Consider the following 20,668-nt stretch of genomic DNA (forward strand, 5'->3'; position numbering starts at 1 on the left):
AGAGAGAGAAAGAGAGAGAGAGAGAGAGAGAGCATCCTTAGGTGCTATTGTCTCAAACTTGAACAACAGACAAGATTGTAATTATTGGGTTATAATTTTAAGAGGTAGAATGAATATAATATATGGGGATAATTACCAAACTATTTTCAGGCTGTACTTAGTGGGCAGCCAACAGGAAGCATGAACCAACGTAAATCATAAATCACAGGAAAGCATTAGGAGATGGAATTCTGGGACATGGGGACATGGAGACAGGCATTGAGAACAGACTATTGAGAGGACGATTCTGCTCTGTAGATGGATAACCTTTTAATGTAAATGTAATCCCTGTGGCAAAGAAATGTAGCTCTGTCTTGATTTTCTAAGGTCTCCCATATGAGCTTCTAAACCAGTGAGCACAAAAGAATTTAAAGCTAAAAGGTGTCTTCCAAATCGTCTTGTCCAATCTGCTCATTGCATGGGGGCTCTGCTTATTACCAGACATTCTAGAGTTTGCTCAGTCAGTAAGAGGCAGAGTGAGGCCCAGAGTCTCTCATGTCTGAGTCCACGCTCTCACCATTACTCCAGCGCACCAAGGTAGGGCAGAAGAGGTAAGGGGAGAGTGCATGTGGAGTGTTGGGTTGTATACGGATAGTGGTAAATAATAGCGTTGGAAGTATGTGAGAGAGGCAGTACAAGTGAGATTTGGGTATTTCCTTTCATTCACTTTAAAGGAAAAATTGATGGGCCTACCTTAGAAAACAATGGACATTTGTAGGAGAAAATAGACAAAAAGGAATAGCAGTATGAAGCCAGCCAACTATGATGATGTTTCAGTTAATGTTAAAAATCTGTGATGTTGCAAAGTGCTATGTTTATTCTTCTAAACAGTGAACCAGCAGGAATGTTAATGCTATAAATGAATGTACCTAAGGAGGTTGTGCTGGTATAATCCCTCACTACTACTAGCATGGGGCAAAAGAAAAGCCCACATAGATATGAAAATTTTACCTTTAGGCTGGTTTATTGGTATAGAAATTGCAAAAAGTGTTTAATATTTTACTGTGAGTCTCAGCTTCTCTTGAGTATACAAAAATAAACTACCGAGAAAATAAAAATGATAACAGTCATGGGAGTATTTTGATACCAAGGAATTTTCTAATGATAAAATTGCATCAGGTAAGCAGTAGTAGCACGAGAAGAAGAAATGTATGTTTTATTACTGCCATATTCTTGAAATTTCAGCAACTTTTGTTACTTTTATAATTTTCCAAAATGCAACGGCCTTGCGATGAAGAAAATAAAAGTTCCACAAGCATAAAAATACTCCAAGTCTTACAGGAAAACTTCAACATTGCCACACGCTCTATGATGGCTTACTTCAAAAGTAAAGTCTAAGAGATTATGAAATGACCATGTCTGGGCTCTGGCATCCCATATATCTTGTTGACCTGGTGTCCAAAGCATTGTATAGGAATGGAAAAGTGGATGCAGGGCCATAAATGTCACTTCTGTGTGAGGTGGTTATCATGCGTGCAACATTGCTGGTCACAGCAGCTGGTAGAGTACCCATGTATTCTCATATAGAGCCTATAAAAGAACAGAGGCAAACCTGTGGTTGACATTCTAGCCCATCCCAAGGAGGAACCCACAAAGACATTGGAATATGATGCTGAATTCTATTATTATTTAGGGTCCACTGAGTTAATTCTAAAAATGTACACTTTGTCAGACCTGCATTCAAATACTACTTCTGCCAAGTGCAAGTTCCTGGGGAAATCACTTCATTTCCTCTTATTTTGAAAATAAAAATATCACCTGTTTTCCATGATTGAGAGAAGAGATGTGGCATATAACACCTCTAATCCTAGCATATGCAATGAAGATATTTGATTACTTTTCCTACATTCTCCTATAATTTGTCAGGCAGAAAGCCAAGAAAAATACTTTTTCTTTGCATAGACTTGTCCAATTTCCTCATCCCTTCATTCAGGTAAAACCCCACCCCTAGAGAGTCAGCAGATGAATTCAGTCTTCCCTACACCAAGGCTGGCCTCGCCATAAAATTCTCTTGATGAAAACAGTCATGTCATTTGATGGAATAAGGATGAGGTAATTATTTAACAATCTAAGCTACAGAAATGATTAAGGAGCTGGTGGCATTTACTTATGCAAAAAGATTAATAGAGTTAAACAATTATAAGTTGGCCAGATGGTAAGAAGGATAAGAAGCCATGAACAAATATTTAAAGGGCATAACATAGCTAAGGCTAGGCAAGATTTATTTACAGAAATTTAAAGAGATAAAATGAGCCGTGTGGTAGAATAAAGAGACATTAAGTGATAAGCATCTGATTATTTTGAAGACCTTTTCATGAAAAATGGGGAAAATTGTTGGATTCTGACCAAAAAAGCAAACAATTACCCATTAAAAATTTAAGAGTTTCCTGAGAAAAGAGACCATATTCATGTAGTAGTCACTAAACACAGTGGATAACCTAATAGGAAGAGATAATAAAACTCTGACTATAAATTTATTCCCAAGCTCCAATTGCCAGTATTTCTCCATTTCTCATTCCACAGAAGCTCTTTGTCATTCTGGCAGGAGATTTTAAAAAAATAAAAAATTCAAACAGATGACGTATTATAAAATTATGTCTATGAAACGCATATAATCTTATTAATCAGTGTTACCCCAATAAATTCAACACCATTTTAGAAAATTCAAATGTGAAAAAGTTACCTTAAGCTTGTCACCAGAGTTCATTATTAGGTACCTATATATAAAAGGTACATATATAAGAGAATATAATAGTATTACTTTAAACCAAATATGTCAGTGAAAACATTCCACATATAGAAAATAAACCGTGTTACATGTCCCTTCTTATGTTGACTATTTCTATATAAGGCTTGAATTTGAGTGATGCTTATCTTTAAGCAAATTAACTAAGTATTTTAATTTGTTAATTATTATTGAATATGCTTATATTTAAAGAGTTTGAAAAACAGTGATTACTTAATTACAAATCTATTATATTTGATTATAAAAATAAAGTAATTAACAGGATAACTCTTATAAAGATCATTCAAATTCTTGTTTTGTGGAGACAAGTCACTCAGGCCCAACACCAATGTGTGATGAAAAGAACACTCTTCCCAAGTAAGGAAACAGCAAACATTGCCTTTTAATAGTACCCAAGCACCAGCTGAGTACTAATAGTGTTTGGCAGGGCATCAGGTCCCATGATGGCATTAGTTAACACATTAACATACTCAATTAGACCCAAATATATCATAACTATGAAAAAATGATCACATGAATGTTTTAAGTGGGGTAAACAATATGTTAAAAGTATTTTGAAGCTAACTTTACCCACATTATAGTAAAAATTATGAATTTATTATAAAAAGTTGAATTCCAAATGATGAATGAGTAGGATAAGGACTGAGAATAAACTCTTGGGTTTGACCACTTGAAGGTCACTGGTGAACTTGACAAGAGCAGCTTATTGTTAGAGACCAAAACCTGATTAGAAAGGGTCTAGAGAGAACAAGAGGGGGTACATTGGAGATTATTCTTTAAGAAGTTTTGCCAATAAAAGACAATTGGTTTAATGGCTAGAGGAGAATGCATGATCAAGAGATTATTTTTCTAAAACGAGATATATTATAGTATATTTATGTGTTGATTAAATAAAACAGTGGGATACAGAAGTTAAATGATGGAGAAGAGAGGGGAAATCATTGATGCCCCTGAGTAGGAGGAAGGATCTATTTCTCCATTTGAGGAGGTCTTGACCTTAAGTAGGAGCACTAAGAACTCATCCCCAAGCTGAGGAGGAAAGAGAAGAATAAATGGATCTGTCAGCAGATAGGGCTATAAAAGCAGTTGTGGAGTATGTGAAAATTTATTTTTGATTGTTTCTATTTTTTTTTCAGAGAAATAGAAGTAAGGTCATAGTTGAGGATGGGTACAGGGAGGAACTGTGAGAGGTTTGAAGAGAAAAAAAGGTAAAAAATATCATCTACTTCAGTGGAAATAGATTTTTTTAAATGCACCAAGGGCCCAATTGATGTTGTTGACTATCAATTTAAAGTAGGATCAATTCATGTACATGTGTGTTTTTTCTTCAGCCAAAATCAGCTGTGTAGGTGGAGACACAAAGTACGTTGGCAGTTGGATTAACCGGTTAGTTTTATCATGTAGGTAAGATAACAAGAAAATAAAAGCCAGAGAAGTCAATAAAATATCCCAGTAATATAACTAGATGTATAGGCAGGCTATCCCAGAGTTAAATACTAATTTGTGTGCAATTTTTACAAAATGAATAATACAATTTACAAACAACTTAGACTCCACTACATTATGCTTTCCTGGTATCAGTATTAAGAACGAGATTTAAGAATTCATTAGAAAAAGACTATGAACCAATGTGTTAATTTGAAATTAGTATACTATGCACAGTATCTAGATTTCTAAAAGTCTGTAATTTTCATGATTAATTTGTGACTCTATAACCTTGATGATTTGCTTCAGTTTATCATGTACAATAAGGCCAGTAAGGAATGTAACCAGTAAGACATCTTGTTAGAAATAGGAAATGTCTAAAATATATAATCTAGGAAAATTAATGAAAATCTTAACATGAAATTTATTACATGCTAATAAAAGCACATCAAATTAGTTCTTTTCAGAATTTCAGGTCAATGTTGCAATTCATTAAACTGATAATATTAACGTGTCACATCCAAACACTTGCTGGAAAACCAAAGCTATGTCAAAAATGGCTTGAGAAAATACGGCTTTTTTTTTTTTGTCTCTTCTCTCCAAATCCACAAATAGTCTCTGCTTCTAGGCAAATATTTTTACACCTTCGTTTTTAAAAAGTTAATAATACACTATTACATGTGCTTAATCTACAGATATATATGCCAAACATCTACTACCTACCTCAAAATAATGTCTTCCATTAATGATAAGTTCACAATGTCATGAAGAATTGAGTGTAAAATAGTAGGGAAAATAGAAGATTTAAGGACAAATTGGTTTTGAATTCTGGTGTGTCACTTGCTAGGTAAGTCCTTTGGTAAAATACAAACTTTTTGAGACAGTTTTCTTTGCTGTAAAATGGTGATAAACCTCAACTAACCGAGACGAGCAAATACATGGCATTTGAGAAGTGGCTTTGGTTAAGAGCAGGTTCTCTGGAGTCAGCCTGGCAACTTGGGTTTTAATCTCAGCCTCGTTCTTTAGTTTACCTGAACAATTTATTCCAACGTTTTTGTTTGTTTGTTTGTTTGTTTCAAATTCTTCATTTATAAAATGGGTGGATGGATACTATTAGTGTATCATCCATTAATGGTTAATTTAGTGTATTGATGGATGGATAACGTAGTGTATCTACCACAAAAGTTTGTTGTGAGGGTAAAATAGTACTCAATAGTATAGTGGCTAACATATATGTAGTTGTTAAGCACATTTATAAGTACCCAGTCAACTATAGCCAGTGCAATGTGCACACTGCTCTCAATTGTCATTCTATGCCACTTCCACATGTAAATCCTGAAAAATACAGGACTTTTCATTCATTCAACAAATAGTGTTAGTTATATGTCAGGCACTGGTGAGACACTGTCCTCCATTGCCATATCATATGGGTCCCTATTAAACCTGATATCAAAGAACTATAAAAGTATAGGGCAAAACACATATTCCACAAAAAATATTTATTTCACACAATATAGCTTTGTGAAGAGTCTTTTCCCTGAATGACGAAGTAGAAAGTGTCATAAAATGTTTTTTTTTAAAAGGTGTCTAGGTTCCTGTCGCTCCCTATTACTAACCCCTCACCCCCAGTAAACAGTAAATGGGGCCATATTTATGTAATCTTGAGTTTCTTAAAGTGAACACTGGAATTATTACAATTGAAATGATTAAATTAGTTGTTTTCTAGTCATCCCAACACAGTGTGATTGACTTTGAATTGCCTCAATCTCTTAAAATGGTCTCTTATAAGTTTGAGTTTACCATTATATTTTTGTTTTTGATTTTGTTTTTTTAGCCTTTAAGTGCTAACATGTCAATTCATAAAACATCATATACGATGGGTTTATAAAAACACATAATTATTTTTGGCTAAAGTATCTCACCACTTTGGGAGAAATTAATATAAAGCACACCTAGAAAGAAACCCAGATTTCCAGAACTAAATGGATAAATCAGAATGAAAAATACTTCATGTACCTTTTCCTTTATACTTCTGCAATTATTTTTAAACTAAATAAACATAATTTAAAATACATTATTTTACATTGACGAGAGGGGAAATTCATTTGAAAACAATTTTTATGGTAACATTATATAGAATACAATTAACAGAAAAACAGAATTTGGGGGTTAAAATAGAGCTTATTAATTCTACTAATTTGAAATATAAATAAAGTGAAACCTATAACTAATAATGGTAATCAGGAATGAGGGTGGCTTGGGAGGAGTTGGTGCCTCTAATATCTTATATAAGAGAATATTAAGGTGTATCTTCACCAGTTAATAATACTATTTTCTCAATATATACAAACTCAATCTATGAATCTAACTCAATCTTACCTAACTACTATGCTATCTATATAATGTTACCATGAAAATTATTTTCAAATAGGTATGAATTTCCCCTCTCTTCAACGTAAAATAATGTATTTTAAATTATGTTTATTTAGTTTAAAAATAATGGCAGAAGTATAAAGGAAAAGGTACATGAAGTATTTTTCATTCTGATTTATCCATTTAGTTCTGGAAATCTGGGTTTCTTTCTAGGTGTGCTTTATATTAATTTCTCCCAAAGTGGTGAGATACTTTAGCCAAAAATAATTATGTGTTTTTATAAACCCATCGTATATGATGTTTTATGAATTGACATGTTAGCACTTAAAGGCTAAAAAAACAAAGTCAAAAACAAAAATATAATGGTAAACTCAAACTTATAAGAGACCATTTTAAGAGGTTGAGGCAATTCAAAGTCAATCACACTGTGTTGGGATGACTAGAAAACAACTAATTTAATCATTTCAATTGTAATAATTCCAGTGTTCATTTTAAGAAACTCAAGATTACATAAATATGGCCCCATTTACTGTTTACTGGGGGTGAGGGGATAGCACTTAATGTACCGCTTCTTAAGTAATTGCACCACTTTGGTAGTAACCATTTTCAGAAGGTTTTAACAAATGTAGAATGCTGAAACATAACAATTAAGCCACAGAAAAATACATAAGCAAGCAAGGTCAATATTTTTTTATTCTCTAACATAGCTTTATTTACCAATTCAATAATGTTCCCATAAAATCTCTCACTTAGAAACCCTGTATTTGACAAAAGACCCTTGTTAAAAAAAATTGTACACTTCAATTTAGAAAAACTATAATTTTGTCTTACCTTAATACAACTAACAAATAATAAAACTCTATCAAAAAGTTAGCAACAGGTATTATTATCAAAAGATATGTAGGAAGACTCTCATGAAAATGGCTTTGGAAAGCTAAATAAATAAACTTCCAAACACAAGAAGGATGACCCTTTGGAGAAAAACATTCTCTTATTTTATTTTGACCTACACAGCCAAAATAAGCAGGTGGTCTCTATATTTTCACATGATAATGGCTCTGAAAGAGGAGCACAAAGAAACGTGGTCTTTTGATGACTCTGCTGTTGATTATTTTGAGAGTAAAGACTATATACAAGTCTTTCCTTATATAGTACCTTGTAAGATAGAAGACATCTTTTCTTAGGATAGCTGATGGATTTCATTATCACACCTGGGCAAAGCAGTTTTGTTTATATTGGTGTACATGCACTTTTGCTTTTTATATCACAGAATAACTTGAAAATAAATTTTAAGTAGCTCATTTTTCATTCCTTGTTTCTTATGACATCTTGTAATTTATTTTAGGTAAATATGTTAGTGAGAAACCTACATAACTACTGATTGAATATATATGACACATGATACCATGGTTCCTGTGATAGTAGTCCAAAAAAGTAGATTGCAAGAAGTAATTGAATTAGCCATACTGAAGATTTTGAAAGATTATTATCCTACAGGCAATCAAAGTTCTTGTTTGGTTTAAAACTCATAATAAAAATTTAACACTTTTAGAATAAAATGTTCATTATACTTCATTATATGCAGTTTCTATTTTAGTTTTCATTTTTTATTAAAATTCAAATAACAAAACTATTTGTAAATTGTTGCCTTGTGCCTTCTTTCTTTAGCTAAATTAACAGATATCTAAATAGCTATTTTGTGAATTAATTAAGCCTTAAAGTGAGGTCAGTTATATTTTGTATTTTTGAGAATAACTCCCAGATATATAATCACCCTATAATTCCTTTTAAAAGGGATAAATTACATGTATAAATTTAGGAAAAATAAAAAATATATAAAAATTTGAAAAGTATGTTTCTAAAATGGTCTAGTTAAAGTACGGTGGTTCAAGGAAACTTTTTTTTAGCTTTGGACCTATTGACCTTCTTTATTTCACTTTAATCCAAGAGCAATGACAAGTACTCAGGGCTGGGCAGGCATTCTTATCAATATGTGAAAGCCTATGAAAGTGTAGAAAATATAGACTTTGCTCCTAACTACAATCTATTGAATATGTGTGCTAGATTAAATATTATCATGCATAAACAGCAATAGTGAGGTACAAAATGCCACAGGGGGATTATTTTTACTTATCTTCAGTGAGGGAAGACTTCTCAGAGGACATGACATTTTCTCCAAGCTTTAAGAAATGGGGATAATTTCAGCAGGTGAAGATAGAAGACAGAAGATTCTACATACAAAGTAAAGCACAAATAAAAGTATTGGGATTTGAAAGTATATGGCTAATTTGGGAATCTAAATGGTATTTGAAGTCTATGGAGGTAGGGGAAGGATTCAGGGAGATGAATCTGAAAAGGTGAGATAGAGGCATGGTGCCCATACAAGCAATAAAAGCCACTGTAAATTTCTCTCCCTTAAATGAGGACAAAATAGTATAACTCGTTCTCAGCTGGTACAAAAATTATCTTTTTATGGGGTTGGAGGTGATCAGAGTGGGGAACAGTGTTCCACCAAAAGAGTATAAGTAAATATGTCATACTTTTCACATTAAATTGCTACTTAAAGAAACATTAAAAAGAAAAAAAAAATCTCTACATTTAAGAATTGCATATTACCTGATCCCAAACCACAAATATGGAGCTATTCTTTATTGTGTTTGCCAACATGTCAAATGTATTTGTATTTACCTATCAAAATGTTAACTTCAGCCAAAATAGACTATGATACAATCAAAAGTATACTTAGTTTCTACACCTCCTTTGCTTCTCCTAACGGGCTAAGATTTTTCCAGCCTCAAAGTCTTCATACATATATATTACTCTTCAAACCTTTGTAGGCTTCTCAGATGTCTGCCTTCAACCTGTAGCTCTCAGTGTGGCCCACCCTGACTACTTGATCTAATTAAGTCCTTCTTCCTATGGTTCTCTACCTCATCCCAATTTATGCTTTACAGGACTTTGAGTTTTGTAATTTCTTATTAACTTCTTCCTTTCCATATGCAAAGACTTTCTATCCTATGTTTGTAAGCTCTATGACAGAAGGAACTTCATTTGCTCTATTCACTGCTCTACATGTAATTTCTGGAGCAGGACTTTCCACATTAAGATTCAATAACTATTTGTCAAATTAATGATTTTCAAACATGAAGCTATATAGAGTTGTTATACCTAAAAGTTGTATATTCGAATTAACAAAACAAATTTTTTAAATTTCCTGGGGGCAATTCCTATGTAAAGAGTAAGTACTAGAGGAAAAGATAAATATTCATAAAAAGTGAATATTTCCTAAAAGAGTATTTAATAAAACAGTGAAACAATTATATTATATATAAAACCATACAATCATATATTAATGTATAATTTACATAATATAGTTTTAATATTTATTTTGTTTAATAATAAAAATTAACTTTTCTGATACTCAAAACATATATCTATATTTTTCTTCACTAAAGAATATATAAGGAGGAATAAGAAATATAAGGAAGATAAAAAAAAGAGGTTCTGCTGAAATTTCCTTCTAGCTTATCTTCTTTTCCAATCCCCCATCAAAAATATGATAGCAAAAGTGACCATAAATATATTTTTTCTTACAGATCATTGAGACATGAACTCGTATCACTTTGAACTCGTGAGTATCAAGAGAGCAGTCAGGGTTGAAAGAGTGAAATAGCCTACCAGGGAGCTCAGGTATCTTTCTATATCTTAAAATGAGGAAAAAGTATACCCTCATTTTAAAATTCAGAAGTATACAGCAAACCCTCCTTCATCATCCAATATGACACAAAACACTTATGTCCATATTTATAAAATCATCTACTGGTTGTGTGTTTAAAGAATACACACAGTAAGTTTTAATCATTGTTTACATTAAAATAATCTTATCCAGAAGAGAATATATTTATTTACTTCAAGTACATGACAAATTTGGAGTTCCACCTAGTGAGAACTGGGTTCTAAAAGATAATCTGTTGAAATAAAAGGAGAAGCAAACACTTTAAGTCATGATAATGTGACCCTCCATGGATCATCGATATTTAAAACAGTAAGTTGGTCTTACAACATAAAGGTTTGCTGGATAAAGCTCTAGGCTAAAGTAGAAAATTAAAATCCAGTTTTCTTAATAGTTTCTACACTCTTCTGAAAATATCATTGTTTCCAAATACTTCATCAAGAAGTATTATATTTATATAATTTTTATCTCCCTTAAAACTTTCACTATAATTTTTCTCGGCTGTTTGCCATTTAAGCTTGATTCTTAGAGCAAGTAATCTCCAATTTCTAATTGTGACAATAAGCTATCGCCCCTTAAAAACATTAAGCTTTAGCCTTTATTCACATGTGCATTAAAACTTTTGGTCATAAATCTGTAAATGTGTGAAACAATCTAATGTATAGCATATGTTTTTCTCCTCTGTCTCTGGAACAACAGGGCATTTAAAACAAATACAGCTGGGCACCGAGAATACAATATGCTGGGCAAACATATACTCCTATTAACGTAAATATATTCTTTGATGTTTCCTGCAAGCCGGCATATTTATGAAAAGCAAGCAAACCCCATTTCTCCCACAGAACACCCCTCGTGCTCTCAAAGCAACCGCCCTTAGCAACTGAATGTGGAGACAAGCAGAGATGAACAAAAGCCGTTGGGCTCCGGCTACTGAGAGAGTTACCTTCTCAGACCCTGACATTTTAAAGGCAACAAAAGAAGGTCATGCTGGGCGCTAGTTGTTTCTCAGAAAGAAAAAAAAAAAAATGTGTAGAGTAAGGCAACTATTCTAGTCATCCCTAGGTAATGACCGCTTGGTTTGCCTCATGTAATTCGTGAGTCTTTGCATTAAAACTGATACATATCGGGGATGTATACTTGGCCAAATCCCCAATTCAGACTCATTCTTCCTTTTGTGGCCCTCTCTGCATCCCAAAATGTGACCTAAGGGCTTCAGAATGCTCAGTGCTGCACGCTAAGCAGCTTCTCGTAAATCTCAATTGAACCAGCCGTTAGTTCACACACACACATCTCCTCCACTCACTTCTCTTACACTAGCCCCTGCTGAAGGCGCTGTGGGAATCATCACATTTCACTGAGGTCTGGAAGTCAAGGAGGTTTCCAGTAGACCTGGGAAACCAAAAGAGGCCACACACACAGAAATTCATGACAATCAAACTGTAAGCAGTCAGCTCGACCCAAGGTGTTGTGGAGATCTTTCCCCAGCATTTTTTGAGTTACACTCTGTCCCCGGATTAAGCCAAGACCCTCGGAGTAGAAAGATTTTTTCTGAAACCCAGCCCACATAAGACTCGAAAGCAAGAGGCAGGGAGCCGGGCCAAGTTGCCGGATCCTGGCAGGGTTGAGTTTTCAGTGGCTACAGGTTGCCTAAGACCAGGATACCAGCTCCCGCGTTCCGAAGGCGCTCGGTGCGCTGGGAAGGGAGACTGGGGGTGGGGATACTGGTAGACTGAGGGAAGGAGGGGGGAATCCCAAAGAGGCCCCATGCAGGCGAGAAGATGGGAAGATCCAAGGGTGCATCTCCCAACAGTGACCCACACAGACCTTGGCGTCGCAACCTGCGCTTCTTGAGGCCGAAGATGCGCACTTTGGAGAAGATATCCACCAGGTTGCCGTTGCAGAGCCCGCGGTTCTTGCTGGGGCTGCTCCGCCTCCTGCTGGCAGACGGCCGGTCCCAGTGTTGCTCCCGCGCTTGCCGCTTCTGGCGAATCAAGCCACTGGCGATGGCCGCAGCCATGGTGGCCCCGGAGCGGGTCCGGGGAAGGGCGAGGACAGAGGGAAGAGGAGCTAGGGGCACGGGAGACGGAAGGGGCGGTGCGGACCGCGGCTCGTCCTTAGGGAGTCAGGGGGGAAGCCAGAAGGGTTGGGGAGAGGGGTAGGGATGCTCAGTCTGGACTAGGACCCATCGCCCTCTCCACGGAGCGCGTGGCCAGGCGCACAGAGGCGCCCGGGTCGCGGTGGGGCGAGCCGGGGGAGCTCGAGTTCCTTTCTGCCGCCGCCCAGCCGCGTCGGAGCCGGGAGTAGGGTTGGAGCTGCGGGCGCTGCGGGTCACCGCGCACCGCCGGAGCCCTTTTGGGGGCCGCCAACGCCACTCGCGCTGCCTTTTTGCTCTGCCTGCCTCCCGGGCAGGCGGTAGAGCTGGCCGCCTTTTCCCGGGGCACTGGTCGGAAAGCAGATCCCCGCCGGGTCTCGACGCGCCGTCCGTCCGTCCAGGGCGGGCTAGGCAGGACTCAGAGCCGGGCAGGAACTGCCCCCTGGCCGGTGCCGCCGCAGCCGCCGCCGCCCGCTCTCGGGTTCTGCTGGTGATTGTCAAGTGCTTTGGAAATCAGCATCTGGAGAGACCAATCTTCTTCTCGAAGATCTCTAATCAAAGCGCTTCGTTCCTAACCCACCACAACCCCCTCACGTACCCCTCCTATGTCTCTCTTCAGAAAGAAAAAAAAATGTATGTATATATAATAATTTTTTAAAATAATAATAATAAAGAAAGCTAAAACGGATTGCAGGGGGTTGGGTGCTAAGAGGTTGAGCCAAAGCAGGTGGAATTAAAAGACTATCGTAGCTCTTTTTCTTAGATGAAACTCGCAGGTTTCCGAGGTGTCCGCAGCTTAGGATCTTAACGTGTCTCCCGGTCCACAGAAACTCTCAGCTGCGGTTGGAGGGTGAGGTGGTTTCCGCCCTCCTGGCTAATTCCTTCAGCACCAAAGCCACCCCACCCTGGGAAGGAGGAGGGGGAAGTGGGAGGCTGGGAGGGAGGAGAGTGTGTCCTGAGGAGGGAGGCGTCTCCACTCCTTACCTAGTCCACACAAACTTGCTGGATTCTCTCTTCTGCTACCAGGAAGGGTAGGCTCGTCATTTTAAAACGGTAACACGGAGCAAAAAGGAGGGATGAGGAGAAGGTGAGAAGATGTGGTAAGGTAATGTGGGAAGAATCCCCCCGCCCCACACTCCACCTTCCCAAATTTGTTCTCTAGCACTTGAAGGAAATGACAGCAGATGTAGCTGCTACAAAAACAGCAGCTGGATAGGATAAACGCCAACAGAATATTGAAGAAGTCACCACAGAAATATTAAGGGCAGAGTAGGGTGTCACGGTATTCCAGTGACAACAAAAAGCAGCCAGACTGAGGGACAGTCCAATCTGAGCTACAGTCTTTGATGTCCCTGGGTAGAGACATATGAACTGTCTGAAATTCAAGTGCAACAGCTGCTGCCTCCTCTTCTGAATTTCCTGTCTGTGTTCCAACAGTGCTCTGTCTTGGATAACTGAAAACGTGAAGGTCCAAGAGGAAGAGTATAAGTGATGGGCACCTTAGGAAAGGAGGTTGGGAGGGAAAAAAACACTTCACACTTGGATGATACAGATCTGTGGTTTCTAGGATACACTCCCAGTGACAGAATCAAATACAGCTTTTGTTAGTGGTTTCTTACCTTTTCTTCCTCCCTTTTAGCTGTATTGTTTATCTTTACAGGAAAGTAAAGAAAAGAAATGCAAAAACTAGACTTCTCATAATCTATTGTGAAGGATGGAGGATAGAAAACTCATTTGGTAGTCAAGAGCCTTGTAACAATCACTTCCCTGGTGACTGCTTTAGAGCAGGTAAGAGAGGAGAGGCACACTCCAAAAGCAGCCCAGGGAGCAGTTCTGAACCAACACAAACTTTCTTTGTCTCAGAAATAGTAAAGTGCTACAAATACTTGCAGCCAGGCCAGTGGGAGAAGTTCAGCCAGAGGCTGATTACAGAGAGGCTAGACACCTTCTGCTCTACAGAACTTATCCAAAACCTCTCCATGTGAGCAACTGCTGCTCAGCTACTTGCTCCATTCACTCCATATTTGCTAACAAGTCCCCTTTAGGGAAGATAATTTAATCTAAAGGTGGCGGTGGGGGGAGTATGAATTTGGGTCCAAGGTAGATATCATTGGCTTTAGTATGATCATATTTAACATTAAAGAATATATTCTATTAGCTCATTTTCACTACCTTGCTATGTTATATCTACAAAATAACCACAATTATTTAAAGGACTAGATGAGAGTAATTTTGCCAGAAATTTGAAAACCCTAATCACCCACGAGATAGTAAAAGTGAGGAAAAGGGGTGGTGTTAACTATTTTGCTCTATCTCTACTACTTTATTTTCTGTTGTAAATGCCTTTTTTTCTTACATTTTTACTAAGTGTGTATTTATGCTGTGTTGCCATGCTCCTGCGTGAAAAAGGAAGGCCAGTCTACAGAGATGGATACATCTATTAAAAGGCAATTAAAGTGTGTCTTTTAAAAAATTAACCAAAATTAACACAAAGAGTAGCTACTCCTGCCTTCCATTACCGAAGAGAGGCCATTTGGACATTTCAGTTGTTATCAAAATATTAAGTATATTGGTCTCGTAAATGTAGTCAACTCCTTCACTCAACATAATCCTAGTTTGCTTTGCAAGGTTTATTGTCTTTATGTGTCTATTATATTAATTTGAAGAGTGAGATTAAGCTTTGTATTATTATGGCTGTGTTAATTAATTTCTTTCCCGGCATTTTCTTATACTGCAGTCTTTCCTCCAATTCCTTAGTTTGGATAATTGGGGAGGTCGGTCTTTTGGCTCCTTCATTGTTTGGCAACCTACAGACAAGGCTGCGATTCAGCACCACGGACAGGGATCCTGCCCTGGCAGCCGCTCTCAGAGCGGAAGCAAGTTCCCTTGAGTGCAGCAGCGCTAGCTGTGAGTCTCTGAAACTCTCCTTCCTCCCTTAAAAGCAGCTTTCTACCTTTTTAAAATTTTTTTTTCAAGGTGGAAAGAAAATTAATCCTAACAGCTTCTACTGACTGACATTAATAACACACATCTTGAAGCATAAAGCCTTTCGGCTTTTTGATAACCGGAAAATACTCTTTCCTGATGCATTCAGACCCCTGGCGCCGTGCCTGAAAGAGCGGACTCCTGTCTCAGGGCTCCTATTCCGGCTGTGAATTTCACAAGACAAGCGGTAGTTTCTATCTTATGTGTTTTTCCTATTTTAAGAGAGCTTGGGGTGGGGACAGCATCGGCATAATCAAGGGTTTTTAGCCTAATCTCTTTTACCTCCCCAAAACGCTGTTTAGTTGTTTGCAGACAGAGGTAAGCGAAAGAAAACGCAAGAGAGCCATCTGCTGTCTTAAGCTGTGATAAAAGCCATGTGCAAAACTACAGTGAAAAACCGTTCTGGGCGGGTGAACGCAAATCCACATTTTACTGTAATTCAGAAGATAATTTCTCATTCATGAGAAGCTCCTCGCAGTTGTTAATTTCACCTTTGACTTTATAAAAACGAAAAATGAAGTATTGCCCAGGTAGAGTGGCTCCCGACCAACCGGTTAGAAGTCTGGATTCTGATTTCAGACAGTCTTGGTCCATGTCTTGATTTTGCTACTTCTTGGCTATATAATGACCTCAAGCAAGTTGCCTTATTCTCTTTCAGCTTCAATTTTCTCATCTCTAAAATTGAGATGATAATAGAATCTCCTTTTCAACTCTTTTGAGATGAAATTTAGTAAATGAATGTAAAGATCCTAATACAGTGTCTGACACATTAGTGTTCAAAAATGAGAGCTATTATTTTCATTATCTTCCAGATCACGCATTTCTATCTTGTAAATTCTTTTCCGATTTTCATATTTTTTCAGTATCAAAATATGTGTATTTCTATGTATATTTCCTCACTTAAATGAGTATATGGCAAGATTTTTTTTAAATAAGAAATGCACAAATTATTTTGTTTTGGTGAAAGAAGTTCGATTTCAAACCTTAGTTTGTAACTGAATATATTTGCTAATTTAGCTCTGTAATCCTATTTCCCTACTCACTAAATACTGATAATAAAAACATTTTCCTTCTTCCCAGAAATTAATATGTGTGCCTATGAGAAACAGATCTAAATTAGGTACTATGAAAGCATTAGTTCACTGGAAGCTGATTATTCAACTACTTCCCTGTGCTTTCAGTTCTCCTGAAAATATCATGCTCCCTTTGGCCCCTCTACTTTGCATTTGTTGTTCCTTTTGCCTGGAACATTTTTATGGCCCCTTGCCCATACTCCTCTTGGTAATATAAAACAGTGGCTGAAACCACAATTGGAGTAATTATAGGCTCAACTGTGTTTCCTTGAGCAATTCATTTAAACCTCTCTAAGTCTCCATTTCCTCTTTTATAAACAATCATAATAATATAATAAGGTTATTATGAGGATTAAATGAGAACATGTATGTAAAATACTTAAAGTAGTTCCTGACACATAGTACTAATTTAATAAATGGTAGCTATTGGCAATCACTTAACTCCTCATCACTCAGTTCTTCATTTCTTCAATGAACAAGTCCTACATTGACATCTCTATGAAGATGTCTAGTGAGTATCTCATGGGCAAGATTAAACTCCCATTCTTCCTTCTCAAACCTAGTCTTCTTCAATTTTCCCAATCTCTGAAATGGCAAATTCTTCAGGCCAAAAACTTTGACATCATACTAATCTCATTTCTTTCTTTACTACCTCATACATAATATATATGATTACTTCTCACTCTCTCCACTGCTACCTACCACCATCGTCTTTTCGACTATTACAATAGCTACTTGATTAGTTCTTTGGGATCCACTCTTGCTCTTCTTTGATATGCACTCAACACCTGTGGCTAAAGTGTTAAAAGTGTAAATCAGATTATATCATGCCCCTGCTCAAAATCCTACACCTCAATAGAAATTAAAGTCCTCATGGTGCCTACAATACCCAGTATAATTTGTATCCCATAACTGTCTTCATTTGTTATCTGATATCATCTCTACTTCCTTCTTTTCATTCTACAGTTGTTGTTTCTCAAACCACCTGGCATGCCCCCTGGCAGAAGTTTTACACTTGCTCTTCTTCCATCTGACCCTCTCATCTCCTTCAAGTCTTTGCTCACATATTATCTTCTCAGTCAAGGTATTCTCTAACAAATTTATTAAAATCACAACTTTCAAACATAGTCAATCCCTTCTCCTTTCTCTGCTTTATGGTTCTACATAGCATTTACAACTTTTAAAAATTCTATGTTTTCCTTATTTGTTTGCACCATCCTGCTTTTTTAAAATATAAGCCAATGAAAGAACAGATTTTGTCTTATTTGTCTACTGCCACAAATCCAGTACTTAAAATGGTGCCAGACAGAGTAGGCACTCAATAAATATTTGTTTATTGAAAGGATTAATGTTAAATACATAGACATAGACAGTTAATACCAAATAAGAGGAACAGAAAATCTTGCTTAGCCCAGTCTTTCAAGGATGAATTATCTTATGGTGCTTGAACTCTTTAAGCACCAAGGCATCTAAAATTTTATTGGGATTGCACACAATCTCAACCCCATATTCAGGATCTACAGAGAGTACTTTAGCCTCTGCTTGATGACTAAGGCTCAACCTAACACAACATGCAGCTTGAGTTCTGAATTCCAACAGTGATACCCTTGGGGCTTACTGAAGGATGCCAGACTAAGTCCACCTCAATTGGAGAGGACTATACCACTATTCTTAGTGACTCGTCCTACCTACACCCTGTTTTCTCCCTTGCTTTCAGGCTGCCAATTGACAATTTGCCCCTTCTCAAATTTGTTACATCAAATCCATCATTAATTGGAAACTAGACGAACATTTTTGTTAGAATTATCTAGAAATATAAAAGTAAATGAAGTCTAAGAGAGAGGAGTACATAAATGATATATGGCCTTATTGACATTGATTTAATTATTGAAGAAGCCTTGTCCCCTTGCCATCTGAGTTTTTATGTTCTAGGTGAAAACTTAAGCAGAGTTTGCTTAAGTTCGAAATAGATAAGTTTATACATGGCTTACCAGAAAAAGTACATAATTTTGTGTTTATTTCAACTTAAACAAAAAGTCCAAAGAACATATTTTGTAACACTGATATTTATATTAAATGGTATCAATTTTTATTTTTTCGCAAAGTAACAATATGCCTATTTTTCTTTCTGCCATTGCCACAGTCATTATTTAAACTTAATAAACAAGTTCATTAAATCTAAGAAATCATTTATTTTAAGATGCATTATTATTTTAAGTATGACAAGAAAAGGAAAAAAAAAACTCAGTTTATTAAACTATGTAAGGCCATAGATTATAAGACATACACCAATTTCAGAGATGTTTATACATAAGATATATTTGCATCTTAGAATTAATGAAATATGGTATAATGAAATTATATAAGTATAAATGAGTTGTACTCTTATTAACTCTGTTGTATTCTATTTTGCTTCGACATCACACACCTTTTGGTTAGAAAAGATTTTAATTGCCTCAGAGCACCTGTGTTCAGAAACTTTAGTATTGTTGTTGTCGTTGTTGTTGTTGTTGTTGTTGTTGTTGTTTTAATTCCTTTACCTCCCAGTGGGTCTAAATAGGAGGGATACATAGGGTGGAAACAAATATTCCCCAAATGTATCCTGTTTACTTATTTGATCATCTCTACACAGAGTGACTCATCCTATTTTGTCACATGGTCTCCATTGTGAACCAATCATTTTTGAACATCTTCTAAATTAAGGATAAAATATGAGGGTCCAACACATTTTTCACACACAAAAAATTACTATAAACTAATTTAGCATGAGCTGGAGTAGAGTTTAAAAGGATATATTGGTATTTATGTTTTTATCTTTTGTTCTGGATAAATGGGTTCTATTTGAAAATGTATAATTCTGGGAATGTAGGCAACCTACTCATTACGGTTCAAGTTCAAATAATATATTTTGTATTTTTCTGTGGTAGCATTATTGATCTTTAGATTTAAAGGATAATCTAAATAAATGTTAAAATATTTTATATTTGATTTTGACACATGATTGTAGTCTCAAAATCAACAGTCTTGATTGATTTTGCTGACTAGATTTATTTCTAGTAGGCAACAGATTTCTATTTAAAAAAAACCTGGAAGGAATTTTACTGTTGCTTAATATTTTGATTCAATAAAGAAAAAGTAGAAACTATTGATACCAAAAACTTGTGAACATTCTTCCCTATAGAAGCAATACCAGATTGATACTAGCAGATGGTTTAGCTTTATGAATCTAGTGTATTTTTTTAATCTAGCTAATATGTTGGAAAAAATATTCTTAGTGCCTTCCAGCCTTCTATGTTAAAAGGAAACCAAAATGTGCATAACATTCATTTCAGAGCTGTGAATATTGACTTAACTTTCCTTACTCTATATCAGTAGTAGAAGATGATAACATCTATTTTAATGATATATCAGTGAATTAATTTTTTAAAAAGACTATTGAATATCTCAACAGAAAAAAATATTATGCAATTTTCAAAAACTTGAGAAATAAATGTTCATTTATAATCTCAATTCAATGATTCTATGTGTACATACGATATAATCTTATCTATATTTAACATGTGACTCATTTCTCTTTAATAATTACTAAAATCATCACTTTCATAACAATTAATTGCTCTAGATTATGTTCTTTGTATTTAGTATATATGAGTTAAACATGTACGTAAACATGTGCATCTGCACACACACTCACACACACACATGCATACACCAAAATACATAACTAAATTCCTGACCCTGGCAAAGATAATTGTGAAACATTACTGATTTCCAAAGAAAAAAGAGACTTATAATTCAAGTCTCTTAGAAAGACTACCAATTCAAGACTCTTAGAAAACTATTTTCATTGTTGCCAGGGTAATAAGGATCTAATTTTTCAGTTCTTATGCACTAGGCTCAGGAATATGGCATCAATTTATAATAATATTTCATAATTAAAGTGTCTGACCTGAAAGTCCATCAGAAACTACTGTATTTTACACATCTCTGAAAACTTTTTACAACTCTGAGATCACTTCCCTCTAAATTCTTGAGGGAATTCTTGTCTTAGTGCTCAGTTTTAGGAAGTCTAGCTAAATATCTTAACCCTTAGGTTTCTGGAAAAGTTGCTATTAATCTGCTTATAATCTTGTAATCTACTTCTAAAAGATGTATGAAAAAGTAAATTCCAAAGTGCAGTGTACTTAAGAAATGGTATCATT

General features: G+C 36.0%; 1 protein-coding gene across 3 annotated transcripts in view; it reads right to left on the minus strand.

Moving 5' to 3' along the window:
- FGF14 (fibroblast growth factor 14) overlaps window positions 1-20,668 on the minus strand; it is a 560,160-nt gene that overhangs the window by 151,943 nt on the left and 387,549 nt on the right. The window contains exon 1 of one of the 3 annotated variants that reach the window (XM_039848972.1): window positions 12,141-13,251. The exons of the other annotated variants lie outside the window; for them this stretch is intronic. Coding sequence (XP_039704906.1) covers window positions 12,141-12,333 — 193 coding nt within the window. The 5' untranslated portion in view covers window positions 12,334-13,251. Of the gene's footprint in view, window positions 1-12,140; window positions 13,252-20,668 lie in introns of those variants that run through there. 3 annotated transcript variants of the gene reach the window in all.

Source organism: Pteropus medius, unplaced genomic scaffold (genome assembly GCF_902729225.1).
Source record: "Pteropus medius unplaced genomic scaffold, Ma_sr-lr_union100, whole genome shotgun sequence".
In the NCBI taxonomy this organism is placed as follows: Eukaryota; Metazoa; Chordata; class Mammalia; order Chiroptera; family Pteropodidae; genus Pteropus; species Pteropus medius.